We start from the raw sequence: 16,149 nt of genomic DNA, 5'->3' as shown, positions 1-16,149 counted from the left end.
GTACAGGACATCACACACATCCATGCCTGAGACAGGATTCGAACCTGCGACCGTAGCAGCAGCGTGGTTGCTGACTGAAGCGCCTAGAACGGCTCGGCCATAGCGGCCGTCAGAGAGAGAGAGAGAGACAAACATCTAGAAGGGGGCGAGAGTATGTGATGTTATGCTACTGATTACAAAGTCAAGTCAAATTTACAATGAACTTAGCAATATGAGCCCACTCACTGTAGCTTTGATACACGCAGTGATTCAATTTTGTAGGCTGTCAGAAATTGTTTGAATTCTCTCCTGAGACAAGCTGGCCCACAACTATTGTAACTGGTCCTGCATATCCTTGATACTGGCACTGGGATGATTTGACGATCGAACTGGTGCAGCACTTGTTCTTTCAGGTGGGTAACTCGTTGGCAACGAGTGTACATCAACATCACGCAGGTAGTTGACAGAGACACCTGCCGTGTCTGGACGAGCATTGTCCTTTTGAAAAATGGCATCAGAGATAATACGTGAGGAGCGAGGACGTCCGGGAGGCGCCGTTGCTCCACCATTCACTCAGTCACTACCGTCCGTGACCTGAACTTACACTCAACGGCTCCCCGTGCTATTACGCCGGTGTGCCTCTCCTCCAAAACATTGCAAATATGGTACCTCTCCCCAGATCGCCACTACTCAACGATCATGGTCATCCGGCTTAGAGCAGATCCGCGATTTATCGCTGAATACCATGCGACGCCACTCATCAGCATGTAATACCTCTTTATATTCGATGAATTATTCTGATACAATTCTACCGTTGAATGACGTTTACTAATTTTCTATCTTCATACTCGCAGAATCCATGCGCAAAGTAGTTTCATACAATAGCTACGCCATGAGCGCATAATTATTCTTTGTACTACTCTCTCTGGTGGTTGTTAAAATAAAAAAAAAAATTCCGAGATTATCCTCGTGCCGATTAGCCTGAGCTTTGTTTGAAGAATTGTAATCTGAATATTGAGATTTATGACAAAAGATAACTGATACGAAATTGTACGATTAAAAGGGACATATATACACTCCTGGAAATTGAATTAAGAACACCGTGAATTCATTGTCCCAGGAAGGGGAAACTTTATTGACACATTCCTGGGGTCAGATACATCACATGATCACACTGACAGAACCACAGGCACATAGACACAGGCAACAGAGCATGCACAATGTCGGCACTAGTACAGTGTATATCCACCTTTCGCAGCAATGCAGGCTGCTATTCTCCCATGGAGACGATCGTAGAGATGCTGGATGTAGTCCTGTGGAACGGCTTGCCATGCCATTTCCACCTGGCGCCTCAGTTGGACCAGCGTTCGTGCTGGACGTGCAGACCGCGTGAGACGACGCTTCATCCAGTCCCAAACATGCTCAATGGAGGACAGATCCGGAGATCTTGCTGGCCAGGGTAGTTGACTTACACCTTCTAGAGCACGTTGGGTGGCACGGGATACATGCAGACGTGCATTGTCCTGTTGGAACAGCAAGTTCCCTTGCCGGTCTAGGAATGGTAGAACGATGGGTTCGATGACGGTTTGGATGTACCGTGCACTATTCAGCGTCCCCTCGACGATCATCAGTGGTGTACGGCCAGTGTAGGAGATCGCTCCCCACACCATGATGCCGGGTGTTGGCCCTGTGTGCCTCGGTCGTATGCAGTCCTGATTGTGGCGCTCACCTGCACGGCGCCAAACACGCATACGACCATCATTGGCACCAAGGCAGAAGCGACTCTCATCGCTGAAGACGACACGTCTCCATTCGTCCCTCCATTCACGCCTGTCGCGACACCACTGGAGGCGGGCTGTACGATGTTGGGGCGTGAGCGGAAGACGGCCTAACGGTGTGCGGGACCGTAGCCCAGCTTCACGGAGACGGTTGCGAATGGTCCTCGCCGATACCCCAGGAGCAACAGTGTCCCTAATTTGCTGGGAAGTGGCGGTGCGGTCCCCTACGGCACTGCGTAGGATCCTACGGTCTTGGCGTGCATCCGTGCGTCGCTGCGGTCCGGTCCCAGGTCGACGGGCACGTGCACCTTCCGCCGACCACTGGCGACAACATCGATGTACTGTGGAGACCTCACGCCCCACGTGTTGAGCAATTCGGCGGTACGTCCACCCGGCCTCCCGCATGCCCACTATACGCCCTCGCTCAAAGTCCGTCAACTGCACATACGGTTCACGTCCACGCTGTCGCGGCATGCTACCAGTGTTAAAGACTGCGATGGAGCTCCGTATGCCACGGCAAACTGGCTGACACTGACGGCGGCGGTGCACAAATGCTGCGCAGCTAGCGCCATTCGACGGCGAACACCGCGGTTCCTGGTGTGTCCGCTGTGCCGTGCGTGTGATCATTGCTTGTACAGCCCTCTCGCAGTGTCCGGAGCAAGTATGGTGGGTCTGACACACCGGTGTCAATGTGTTCTTTTTTCCATTTCCAGGAGTGTATATATATATATATATATTGCTCCTTCATACAAAAGGTATGTATTTGACATTTGAGAATTAATGATATTCATCGATATACTGCGTAGTTGTTAATCACAAGGGAACGTCTGAAAGACTGGATACGAACCTGCATTTAATAATCCAAGACCTCCATTACTTTTTCGGAATGTTAAATTTCATCAAAGCCAAATATCCGCTTGATCTGAGGCTTCCCGACTGATTATACAACGCTCCCAAAAATACGAGGCATTTTATTTGTGCAGATCAGCAGACTGCCGCAATGCATGAGCCTGCAGAGAAGAAGAATCATCGCCTGATTTCATTCTAACAAGTAAAATTTCTGAATCATTTTGAGTGACAGAGTTATGACTGTGTTTCCTATTATGAATGATTGATTGCTCGATCGAATTGAGAACTACATAATTACATAGATAGGAGGAAAAATTACAAGCAGTATCTGCTTCCCGATCACCGCTGTAGGGTGACACAGAATGTTGCGGAGAGTCCATTAGTTATCGTCGCGTGGCGGACGCAGACGTACTTGCTGCTAGGTAGGGCGATCCTCCACTGGTAATCAGCACGCGGTCAGCTGGACCTCTGTTGATGAGTGTGCCCAGTCATCAGGACAGTCTTACATACGAATGCCCCACAAATCTGGAAATTGCAGGATTCCAGCAGCCCGCCTAATGGAGGCCAACCACGAGGCTCCTCTGAAACTCTGTCCAGTGCTCATAATGCTTTCTTATACGAGTGCGAGGCATCTCCGTATCCATCACAGTGCTTACTCAACTTGTGAGGCTGTTCACGACCCTTATATACTCCACTAAGACGGGTAACAGCAGCAGACACAAACAGCACTACGATACTTCCTGGCAGGTTAAAAACTGTGTGCCGGACCGAGACTCGAACTCGGGACCTTTGCCTTTCGCGGGAAACTGCTCTACCGCCAGAGTTCACTCGGTCATTACCGGCCGTGACCAAACATCCCCCAGGCTGTGGCTAAGCCATGTCTCCGCAATATCCTTTCTTCCAGGAGTGCTAGTTCTGCAAGGTTTGGAGGAGAGCTTCTGTGAAGTTTGGAAGGTAGGAGACGAGGTACTGACAGAAGTAAAGCTGTGAGGACGGGGCGTGATTCGTGCTTGGGTAGCTCAGTTGGTAGAGCACTTGCCCGCGAAAGGCAAAGGTCCCGACTTCGAGTCTCGGTCCGGCACACAGTTTTAATTTGCCAGGAAGTTTCATATCAGCGCACACTCCGCTGTAGAGTGAAAATCTCATTCTAGCACTATGATATTCTGGTGGCCATTCTGCCTGTCCACAAAGCTACATTGACATCCGATCATGTCTTCTGGATGCTTCACTTATTCTGCCAGGCAGTGTACTTATATCTCTTCTTGACCACGATCTATATTATGAATATAGAGTGTAGGCCAAAATAGTAGGTAATAATACTTGCAGGACAAGCTATGTATACACCCTCTGCCAAACTCCATATGCTTGTTTTTTGCAGTACTGATGTAAATCGTACGTCACAGACATCCTGCATCCTCATGCGTCTCACGTGTGACAACATCGAAGAACCATTTTTCAACAGGACAATGCTCATCCACGTGCTGCAGGTGTGTCTATAAACTGCCTCCGTCATGCTAAGGTAGTCTTGTGACGTTCGCGATGGAACGTGTATAGGACAAGTTCGGACATCCATTAGGCAGGCTGCTCGAATCCTGCAATTTCCAGATTTGTGGGGCATTCGGATCTAAAACTGACCTGATGAGTGGGCATACTCATCATCAGGGGTCCAGCATATCAAGGATCATTTACAACAGCCTGCCTCAGGAGAGAATACAACACCTTTCTGACACCCTACCACATTGAATCAGTGCATATATGAAGGCCACAGAGGCTGCAATGTCATACCAATAACTGGGCCCATATTGCCAAGCTCCTTATAAAATTGACTTGATTTTGTAATCATTAAAATGCTATTCTCTTAACCTGTGAGGTCTATTTCCGTTCATCTAGATGTTCCTTTTTTTATTGTTAAGCAGTGTAATCCATTTTGTATGCCGAGTCGTATCGCAGAGTGTGTCGCTGGGGTTCTGAAATTTCCTGGAGTAACAAGTTTACCATATACTGAGATGTTCCTCTGTGTGGTTCATTTAAAACGTGATAACACTGGCGCTATCAACTGGTAGTCTGTGATTATTGGATACTCGGATTACGAGGGCTATTCAGAAAGTAAGGCCCAATCGGGCGCGAAATGGAAACCACAGTGGAAACCAGGGGCAACTTTGCACACAAGTGTTGGACAGTTTCTCTAGTATGCCCATCGATCGCGTCACGTCGCTGTTTTCAGTTCTCAGAGGTCAGTGACCACGTAAAGATGCCTACAACAATAGTGTCCCCTGGCAAGTTGTTAGGTTTCGCCTGATTCCATGCAACCCCACATAACATACCTGTCACGCACTCTGCAGGGGCTATAAAGATGCTGCTGCAACGTTTTTGGCGGGAAGTGTTTGATCACCTACCACACATCCCGGACTTACCTCCCTCCCATTTTCATCTCCGCTCGCATGAACCGCTTGCTACAATGACAACAATTTGGCACAGACAAAGAGCTGCAGACCAGCGTAGAAACTTGGCGGTAAACACAGGCGGCTGCCTCCTATGATGAAGGTTTCGGAAAGGTATTACAGCGATACTACAGATGTCTTAAGTCGGATCGGCGATTGTGTAGAGAAGTAGCTGGAATTTGTAGCTAACTGTCGCAAGTAAAATATTTTTGATTTTACGTGTGGTTTCCATTTCACAACTGATCGGACCTTACTTTCCAAATAGCTCTCATACTCACTGGAAGCTAATTACAAACATCAAAATTATCTGATTGTGGCAAGTACTGGCAGTTGTACTGTGGCGAATAACAAACTGATAAAAAATGTGCACTGTGGATCATTGCAATAAATTACACAGTTACAGTACTCAAAAACAAAGACACATATTCGGAAATAGCTTAGCTCAAAATTACTAGTGGAAATCTATATTGTATAGGAACGTATAGAATACAAAAGGGCAAGGCGTGATTCGAAAATACTGCCTATAGCAAATGTCGCCAAATGGAGGCAGCAAGAAAGAAAACCTGTCAAAGGGAGAATGTATTGTGGCGTTTGAAAGGCGTGTGTATAACTCTGCGATACGGGCCGTGATAAAAGGCATCTTTCCGCCGCAAGTTCGGCAGCATCACACGTGTTGCGTACGGCTGGGTCGATGTGCAATGACGTCACGCACAGCAGACATAAAGCATTCAATACACAGGTCCTCCTCTGTCTGTTTGCGTACGCTAGCAGGCGCTGGCGCCCGATGTGCAGGCTACCCGCAACGCAGCACTGCCGCTTGGGTTACAAATGCTGCACGTACATTTAGCACACTTGCATGAGAGGAGAAAAGGACGACTTCGGTATTTTGTCACTTTCACCACTAGATCCAACACGTTCCTTGGGGCGAGTCGAAACATCTGTGCTTAAAATCACACTTACAGGGATGTTCGTCTGCCGAGTAGCTGAAAATACGAGACATTTTTAAGCAACTAGCATTGTGAAATAAAAATATGCATGTAGACTTTTCAGAATGAAATTTTCACTCTGAAATTTTCACTCTGCAGCCGGGCGTGCGCCGATATGAAATTTCCAGGCAGATTAAAACTGCGTGCCGGATCGAGACTCGAACTCGAGACCTTAGCCTTTCGCGGGCAAGTAAGAGGTGGGGATATTGTAATAAACTCTAGAAGCAGAATTTTTGAAAATGAAACGCCACGGAGTAGACCGGCGGCTAAATTTTTATCGAACTGTCTGATTGGGTAGAGGAGGGTAGAAATGTTGTGCCGTGCGAGTGGATTTCAAAAAATAAGTAAACGTTATTGTGGCCGACCAAAACACTCAGATGATTTATGCTATTGCTGAATATAATCGCGAAGTCTTGATAGACAACATTCGGAACGCTTTACAAATAGTTCAGTTCATTAACGACAGAAATCCGCCCTTTGGTCAAGGGCCCATTCGAGAACCGCGCTCGTTGGAAAATCCGCGATTTCTGCGACTGAGTTCTTCCACTGCCTGGACATCCTCGTCTATGATCGTTGTCGGCTGCCTTACTCCTCGATCACCATCACTCACGTGTCTGCGGCTTTGGTCAAAATTTTTGCCACCATTATTCTACGACTGGAATCGACGCTGCCTTTGATCCACATACCGCCGAAATTACTCGTTGAATCTGTGTGCGATTTAGATTAAATGAGAATCCTGCTTCCCGCGTACTTTAGTTTTGGATTACGTTTCAATTTGCGCCTCCATTTCACTCGCACGCTGTAACGCACCTGGTATCCATACCGTAGCAGAATCGTGTCCACCCGGTTTTGTGTAACTTACTTTCAGAAGTCACCACGTACAGTTAACCACTGTGATCGGTAAATAGCTGTTCACCTGACAGATGTGCTGCTACATACCGCTGTGGCAGTAATGAGTTGGGCCATCTGTTTATCACAGTCACGAAAAAATCTACAGAGGTGTGCTCTTAAGAGCAGACCTCTTTAGAATAAAATCTTAAATGGAGTCGCCCAGTGACCATACTGGTACCGCAGTACTAGATGACAGAAGAAGACGTTCGTAGTAAAAGACGGCAAATCATCGAGTAAATCTGAAGTAATATCAGGTGTTCCCCAGGGAAGCGTCCTGGGACCTCTGCTGTTCCTGATCTATATAAATGATCTGGGTGACAATCTGAGCAGTTCTCTTAGGTTGTTCGCAGATGATGCTGTAATTTACCGTCTAGTAAGATCATGCGAAGACCAGTATCAGCTGCAAAGCGATTCAGAAAAGATTGCTGTATGGTGTGGCAGGTGGCAGTTGACGCTAAATAACGAAACGTGTGAGGTGGTCGACATGAGTTCCAAAAGAAATCCGTTGGAATTCGATTACTCGATAAATAGTACAATTCTCAATGCTGTCAATTCAACTAAGTACCTGGGTGTTAAAATTACGAACAACTTCAGTTGGAAAGACCACATAGATAATATTGTGGGGAAGGCGAGCCAAAGGTTGCGTTTCATTGGCAGGACACTTAGAAGATGCAACAAGTCCACTAAAGAGACAGCTTACACTACACTCGTTCGTCCTCTGTTAGAATATTGCTGCGCTGTGTGGGATCCTTACCAGGTGGGATTGGCGGAGGACATCGAAAGGGTGCAAAAGAGGGCAGCTCGTTTTGTATTATCACGTAATAGGGGAGAGAGTGTGGCAGATATGATGCGCGAGTTGGGATGGAAGTCATTAAAGCAAAGACGTTTTTCGTCGCGGCGAGATCTATTTATGAAATTTCAGTCACCAACTTTCTCTTCCAATTGCGAAAATATTTTGTTGAGTCCAAACTACAGAGGTAGGAATGATCATCAAAATAAACAGAGAAATCAGAGCTCGAACAGAAAGGTTTAGGTGTTCGTTTTTCCCGCGCGCTGTTCGGGAGTGGAATGGTAGAGAGATAGTACGATTGAGGTTCGATGAACCCTCTGCCAAGCACTTAAATGTGAATTGCAGAGTAATCATGTAGATAGATATGTAGAAACGTCTTACCATTTCCAGCATTCTGGCGGCTCCAGGCTGTCCAGCGACGTAACCCAGCGCGATGGACTGTCGGTACTTGTTGTGCGCGTCCAGGATGGACTTCTTCACGTCGCAGGACAGGCCTCCGCTCTCTGCAATCAAGATGGAGTATCTGCTGTCATCGTTTGCCGTCTCAACGGGTTAGTGAATATCTCGTGACAAATGAATATCATAATACACGGTCCAGTCCCCTTAAGAAGGGTATGACGTCAAACTGGCCGACTTGGGGCAGGAGAGGCACCACAGGACATTTTAAATTGCACTGTCTATACTTTTACAAATAAATTCATAAAACTTTGTCAGCATGACCAGGAAGGGTTCAGGAGTCACGCTCATAGCACTGGAAGTTCAAAAATATAAGAAAATACATTTTTTTTACATGTGAAATGTCATCATTTTTTCACTTACTATTGGCTGCATTTGTTGCTATAGTTACACTTTTCTTCATAAGTAAGGGAGATTCTTCGATGAATTTTGCACAACGTAGAAACCATACTTACAGGTGTATGAAACTCTAGAATTTTCCAAATCTGTTAAAAACTGTGCTAAAAATTGAGATAATTAACCATAAAATTTGAGTTTTTTGTAAACATGAAGTTTAAAATGTAACAGCTCTTTCATTTTTTCATTAATTAAATAAATTCTAGAGTTTCATACACCTGTACGTATGGTTTGTACGCTGTGCAAAATTCATCGAGAAATCTCACTTACTTGTGAAGAAAAGTGTACCTATAGTAACAAATGCTGCCAATAGTAAGTGAAAAAATGATGAAATTTCACACGTGAAAAAAAATTTAGTTTGTTATACTTTTGAACTTATATTGCTATGAGTTTGAATCCTGAATCCTTCCTGGTCGTGTTGACAAACGTTTATGAATTTATTTGTAAAAGTATAGACAGTGGAAATTAAAATTTCGTGTGGTGCCTGTCCTGCTCCAGGTCGGCCGTTTGACGTCCTAACCCCCTTAATGTGACCGACGTCACCTCGCAATAATCACCGATAGATGGCCATGCGGCAGCACTGGCAGTGGATGGTATACAAAGCGCGGCAGGGAAACGCGGACAATGATGTAGTCGTTGCGGTAATGCAGAAACAGTGCGATTTATCTGACGCTCGGAAGGGCGTCATCATTGGCTTTCGGGCAAGGGGCGGAATAATTTCCGAAACGGCTATGTTCGTAAACTGCTCGAGTGCCGCAGTGGTTAAAGTATACCGTGCGTGGCAAAATGACGCTAGCGAAGGGAACTGCTGTGCACCACGGGCCATAGATGAGAGGGGAGAACGGCGGCTGCGGAGACGTGTGCGTGCAGCTGGCCGGCCTGATGAACTAAGTGCCTCTTCAACGACTGTTCAGCGGAAGTTGCTGCTTACCGGCCTTTGCAGCAGGTGCTTGCTTCATACACTCGAGGTGGCTGCTGGTCATTGGCGACGAAGGCTGGAACTTGCACGCCGATACGGTAACGGAAGTCCCCTGAGAGGCCACTTCAGATGAATCATATTTTATGGTCCATCAGATAAGGGTCCAGTCGCATAGGAGGGAGCGTTATGCTCTGAAGAAGGTTTTCGTGGCGTTCCCTGGGTGATCTCGTAATTCTGGAACGCACAGGCGCTCTACGCAACCATGCGCCTATCCTTGGGGACCATGTTCACTCCCACATGGAGTTGAATTCTAGTTGGCAAATGTTAAGATGTAAAGTCGGGCGAGAAGGCTCGTGTCTTCAGTGGGGTAGAAATCATCGAACGTGGACAGTATCTGACCACTAACGTGAACTAGGATGTTTGTTTAAACTTTCTGAATGATCAGGTGTTGCCTTCCACTCAACATCTGCATGACGAGTATACCACTGATCCCCTTATTTTTCAGAACAATAGAAGCAAAGTTCATCGCGCTGAAAGAATATGTGACTGGTTTGCTGACAAGCCCCATTTACATTTCTGTTGGCCTATAAAATCACGTCGTAAATCCTTGACACACGTTGCAACGGCGGCTAAAACGCCGATATCAGCTCTCCGCAATTCTATGGAACTGCAAGATCGAATTCTCAGCGAATGGCTTAAACTGGATGCGGCGTGCCTACACGACCTTGTGGCCTCACATCCTAACGGCATCCAGGCGACTGCCAAGCCCAGGTGGGGAATTACACGGTATTAAGTGATGCTCGTAATGATCTCTCTGGACGACGGTTCAAACCCGCCTCTGGCCGTCCTGATTTAGGTTTTCCGTGATTTCCTTAAATCGCTTCAGGCGATTGCCGTGATGGTTCCTTCCTTCCCCATCCCTCCCTAATCCTACGGGACAGCGGACCTCGCTGTTTGGTCCCCTTCCCCAAAACCAACCAATCAACCAATAACCTCTCTAGGGGTGCTAAGCTTAGAACATCACTGTGAAATCACAGAAACAGCCAGGCAAGCGTTGCTTCTGTTCGGTTCCTATTTGGCAAGTAATTCAGCTATGCGTGACACTCCACTTGTAAGAATGCCAGGATGTGCTCTGTTACTACGTCTGTTCCCTCTTTCTCAGTTGTAAAACGACGGTGCTGCCACCGTGGCCACATTTTTAGTTCGCTTTACCAGGTAATGTACGTAAATATAATGTTCCATCTTGATTGTTTTTCGTTTTCATAGACCATACACTCCTGGAAATTGAAATAAGAACACCGTGAATTCATTGTCCCAGGAAGGGGAAACTTTATTGACACATTTCTGGGGTCAGATACATCACATGATCACACTGACAGAACCACGGGCACATAGACACAGGCAACAGGGCATGCACAATGTCGGCACTAGTACAGTGTATATTCACCTTTCGCAGCAATGCAGGCTGCTATTCTCCCATGGAGACGATCGTAGAGATGCTGGATGTAGTCCTGTGGAACGGCTTGCCATGCCATTTCCACCTGGCGCCTCAGTTGGACCAGCGTTCGTGCCGGACGTGCAGACCGCGTGAGACGACGCTTCATCCAGTCCCAAACATGCTCAATGGGGGACAGATCCGGAGATCTTGCTGGCCAGGGTAGTTGACTTACACCTTCTAGAGCACGTTGGGTGGCACGGGATGCATGCGGACGTGCATTGTCCTGTTGGAACAGCAAGTTCCCTTGCCGGTCTAGGAATGGTAGAACGATGGGTTCGATGACGGTTTGAATGTACCGTGCACTATTCAGTGTCCCCTCGACGATCACCAGTAGTGTACGGCCAGTGTAGGAGATCACTCCCCACACCATGATGCCGGGTGTTGGCCCTGTGTGCCTCGGTCGTATGCAGTCCTGATTGTGGCGCTCACCTGCACGGCGCCAAACACGCATACGACCGTAATTGGCACCAAGGCAGAAGCGACTCTCATCGCTGAAGACGACACGTCTCCATTCGTCCCTCCATTCACGCCTGTAGCGACACCACTGGAGGCGGGCTGCACGATGTTGGGGCGTGAGCGGAAGACGGCCTAACAGTGTGCGGGACCGTAGCCCAGCTTCATGGAAACGGTTGCGAATGATCCTCGCCGATACCCCAGGAGCAACAGTGTCCCTAATTTGCTGGGAAGTGGCGGTGCGGTCCCCTACGGCACTGCGTAGGATCCTACGGTCTTGGCGTGCATCCGTGCGTCGCTGCGGTCCGGTCCCAGGTCGACGGGCACGTGCACCTTCCGCCGACCACTGGCGACAACATCGATGTACTGTGGAGACCTCACGCCCCACGTGTTGAGCAATTCGGCGGTACGTCCACCCGGCCTCCCGCATGCCCACTACACGCCCTCGCTCAAAGTCCGTCAACTGCACATACGGTTCACGTCCACGCTGTCGCGGCATGCTACCAGTGTTAAAGACTGCGATGGAGCTCCGTATGCCACGGCAAACTGGCTGACACTGACGGCGGCGGTGCACAAATGCTGCGCAGCTAGCGCCATTCGACGGCCAACACCGCGGTTCCTGGTGTGTCCGCTGTGCCGTGCGTGTGATCATTGCTTGTACAGCCCTCTCGCAGTGTCCGGAGCAAGTATGGTGGGTCTGACACACCGGTGTCAATGTGTTCTTTTTTCCATTTCCAGGAGTGTACTTGCCTAGTGCCCGTTTCGGCTTAAACCATCGTCAAAAATCACGTAAACTGACATTTGTACTGAGTACCTAGTTAGATTCCTACGTGCGAATGTGTATCACGGACTGGTGCTCACAGCACAACTGACCTTCGCTTTGACGGGTGTAAGGGCCATTGAGAGTCCACTTTTAACGCGCGCCGTATTCGGGATGTGGCAGTTCCGTTGAGGCGGGCCCTGTGACCCATGAGGCAGATTGTTCCGCGTGCCCGAAGACACCCACTGCCACCCACTCCTCGCACGCCTCCAAACTCCCACTCATTTGTGCACGCGCGTACGCATTCTCTGATACGCGCCCATTTCGACGCGTGACGGGTTCGGATACAGACATCAGAGACAGGTACTCACGTAGTAGCGAGCTTCCCCGGCAGGCGGCTCCGCTGTAGCCTGCCGCGCTGAAGCCGTCCCCGCTAGATGGCAGCAGCAGCACCACGGCGGCGCACAGCAGCAACCTCCTGCAGTTCACGGCGAGATACATCTCGATACTTTCCGCTGTACTGGAACATAAAAGTAACCATAAAACGATGTATCATCTGGTAACTGAAAGTGCAAAGCTAATGGAAAAGTTTTCTGTCTGTGCCGTTCGGGTCCATTTTTCGAGAAAACTCAGGAATAAAATCATAATTATTTCCTGCTAATATGTAATTTATCTGGCGTTCTTTTTAATAGAGAGGTTACACAAAGCAGTTTCATGGTTAGAGGACTGATAAATCACAACTTTAGATGGCTACTGAATGCCCGATGGAGCAGATACGCAAGGACTTTTTTCAATTCGATTTTCGACGCTGCGGTTGCTCTCGTATTCGCCGGCACTTGACTTTTTAGGCTTTTTGGATGACTTTCGAAGTGAGCATTTCTCTGATTGGCGTTTTCTATAATTTCGAGGGTGTCTACGAGTGGTATGAAACGGCATCTTTGATTATTTTGAGATTTTCAATTTATTGCCGATTTGCACTTATACTGTGGCGAATATTTTTACTGTCTCACTTTGGGTCCTCAAGTTCTTCACGATTACATCCTAATCCATGTTACATGAGTACTACAAGAGAATCTATCATTCTGAAATGCCTACAGATTGCGCTGACGGGAGCGAATGCCACCGAATTATGCTGTAGGTACTTCGAGATTGCTTGCTGATACACTACTGTTTGCTCTTGAGACATCGAAACTGAAGTCAGTGAACACGAAACATTTATTCGCCGGACTGAAGTTATTTTTAGAAAACTGAGCAATGCAGTCTCACTTTCACGCAGAATTTTTTGCTGAGATCCCAATCAGGAACATATTATTTCCACTTTCGGTTCATACTGCTTAAGCAGAGCAATGTTTCCGAAAGGCAGAAGCTGGCGAGTCTGTCAGTTTGATCCTTCCAGGTGTATTTGCTTTGATAACAACTTACACTACTGGCCATTAAAATTGCTACACCACGAAGATGACGTGCTACAGACGCGAAATTTAACCGACAGGAAGAAGATGCTGTGATATGCAAATGATCAGCTATTCAGAGCATTCACACAAGGCTGGCGCCGGTGGCGACACCTACAACGTGCTGACATGAGGAAAGTTTCCAACCGATTTCTCATACACAAACAGCACTTGACCGGCGTTGCCTGGTGAAACGTTGTTGTGATGCCTCGTGTAAGGAGGAGAAATGCGTACCATCACGTTTCCGACTTTGATAAAGGTCGGATTGTAGCCTTTCGCGATTGCGCTTTATCGTATCGCGACATTGCTACTCGCGTTGGTCGAAATTCAATGACTGTTAGCAGAATATGGAATCGGTCGGTTCAGGAGGGTAATACGGAACGCCGTGCTGGATCCCAACGGCCTCGTATCACTAGCAGTCGACATGACAGGCATCTTGTCCGCATGGCTGTAACGGATCGTGCAGCCACGTCTCGATCCCTGAGTCAACAGATGGGGACGTTTGCGAGACGACAACCAGCTGCATGAACAGTTTGACAACGTTTGCAGTAGCATGGACTATCAGCTCGGAGACCATTGCTGCGGTTACCCTTGACGCTGCATCACAGACAGTAGCGCCTGCGATGTTGTACTCGACGGATCTGGGTGCACTAAAGGCAAAACGTCATTTTTTCGGATGAATCCAGGTTCTGTTTACAGCATCACGATGGTCGCATCCGTGTTTGGTGACATCGCGGTGAACGCACATTGGAAGCGTGTATTCGTCTTCGCCATACTGGCGTATCACCTGGCGTGATGGTATGGCGTGCCATTGGTTACACGTCTTAGTCACGTCTTGTTCGCATTGACGGCACTTTGAACAGTGGACGTTACATTTCAGATGTGTTACAACCATTGGCTCTACCCTTCATTCGATCCCTGCGAAACCCTACATTTCAGCAGGATAATGCACGACCGCACGTTGCAGGTCCTGTACGGGCCTTTCTGGATACAGAAAATGTTCGACTGCTGCCCTGGCCAGCACATTCTCCAAATATGTCACCAATTGAAAATGTCTGGTCAATGGTGGCCGAGCAACTGGCTCGTCACAATACGCCAGTCACTACTCTTGATGAACTGTGGTGTCGTGTTGAAGCTGCACGAGCAGCTGTACCTGTACACGCCATCCAAGCTCTGTTTGACTCAATGCCCAGGCGTATCAAGGTCGTTATTACGTCCAGAGGGTGGTTGTTCTGGGGACTGATTTCTAGGGTCTATGCACCCAAATTGCGTGAAAATGTAATCACGTGTCAGTTCTAGTATAATATATTTGTCCAATGAATACCCGTTTATCATCTGCATTTCTTCTTGGTGCAGCAATTTTAATGACCAGAAGCGTAAGTAGTCTGTGCCAAAAATTCGTCTGCCAATAATGGTACTCGAAGATGAAACAAACTTTCAGATAGGGACAACCGGATGTTAGAAAGATTTTCTCGTATCCAGTATGAAAACCACTGACGCGGAGGTCACTGCTGAGTTTAATATACGTCTAGAGGGCCAGATCAAATGAGACGATAACTGGATCGAGAAAAAAATAGCCGCTAGTGTTAGGTACGTTTTCGACTCACCGTTTTTAAGATCTTTAAATGCAAGGGGTTAATTTCAATACCTACGGTACAAACAATTAAAATAATTTTACAAAGTCGTTTAAGAGATGGTCATTCTGTTCCTCCTACTGCGACACCAATCTGTCTAAAACGTTCGTTACGTTCAGATTGACATCTTGATAAAATGTTGTGTGTTGTTAACATTATCTCTTGCAGGTTGTTGTGGGAACAGTAGGAAGGGATAGCGCTGAAAAACTGATTGTAATGAGAAAGAATTAAGATCGGAAAGGGAACGACCAGCGCTGATGCCCCTGACAGGTCGGCAGCCCGGCAGTACAAACTTGGTGTGTGGTCTGCGAGCGGACTGTCCAGTCTCGTACTTCGCAGCAAGCATTGTTTCCCGAACGGAACAAAGTCCAGTTGAGGATACGAAGCCATCCGTTTGACTCAGATTGTGTGGGGAATGATGAAGTTTCCAAACAATCCAGCACGGAGTTACCAGTGAGGAGCTTTTCTTTCTCGGCACGTAGTGTTACAGATGTAGCTGTCTGACATTTACAGTAGGACAGGTATTTCCATACAGTTTGTCAGTTAAACCTTTTTCTGGTGTGCACGTTGAAAGACTCCCAAAATGCGTTCACAGACACCAACAATATCACTGTTCATGAAATACTTAAGTGTCAGGAAGTCGTTTCTGGAAGTATTTGTATGGAGTGTAGCCATGTATGGAAGCAAAACATGGACGATAAATAGTTTGGACAAGAATAGAATAGAAGCTTTCGAAATGTGGTGCTACAGAAGAATGCTGAAGGTTAGATGGGTAGATCACATAACTAATGAGGAGGTATTGAGTAGAATTGGGCAGAAGAGAAGTTTGTGGCACAACTTGACGAGAAACAGGGATCGGCTGATAGGACAT

The 16,149-nt window shown here is 47.4% G+C and overlaps 1 protein-coding gene across 1 annotated transcript in view; it reads right to left on the bottom strand.

Annotated features, from left to right (window-relative positions):
* The window catches only part of LOC124718938 (venom allergen 5.02-like), a 52,646-nt gene that overhangs the window by 17,523 nt on the left and 18,974 nt on the right, over positions 1-16,149 (bottom strand). The window contains exons 2-3 of the mRNA XM_047244603.1: positions 12,568-12,716; positions 8,096-8,217 (exon numbers count right to left, since the gene is read on the bottom strand). Coding sequence (XP_047100559.1) covers positions 8,096-8,217; positions 12,568-12,697 — 252 coding nt within the window. The 5' untranslated portion in view covers positions 12,698-12,716. The remainder of the gene's footprint in view (positions 1-8,095; positions 8,218-12,567; positions 12,717-16,149) is intronic.

The sequence above is a fragment of the Schistocerca piceifrons genome, chromosome 10 (genome assembly GCF_021461385.2).
Source record: "Schistocerca piceifrons isolate TAMUIC-IGC-003096 chromosome 10, iqSchPice1.1, whole genome shotgun sequence".
Lineage (NCBI taxonomy): Eukaryota > Metazoa > Arthropoda > Insecta > Orthoptera > Acrididae > Schistocerca > Schistocerca piceifrons.
This window is presented reverse-complemented; position numbering and strand designations above follow the sequence as displayed.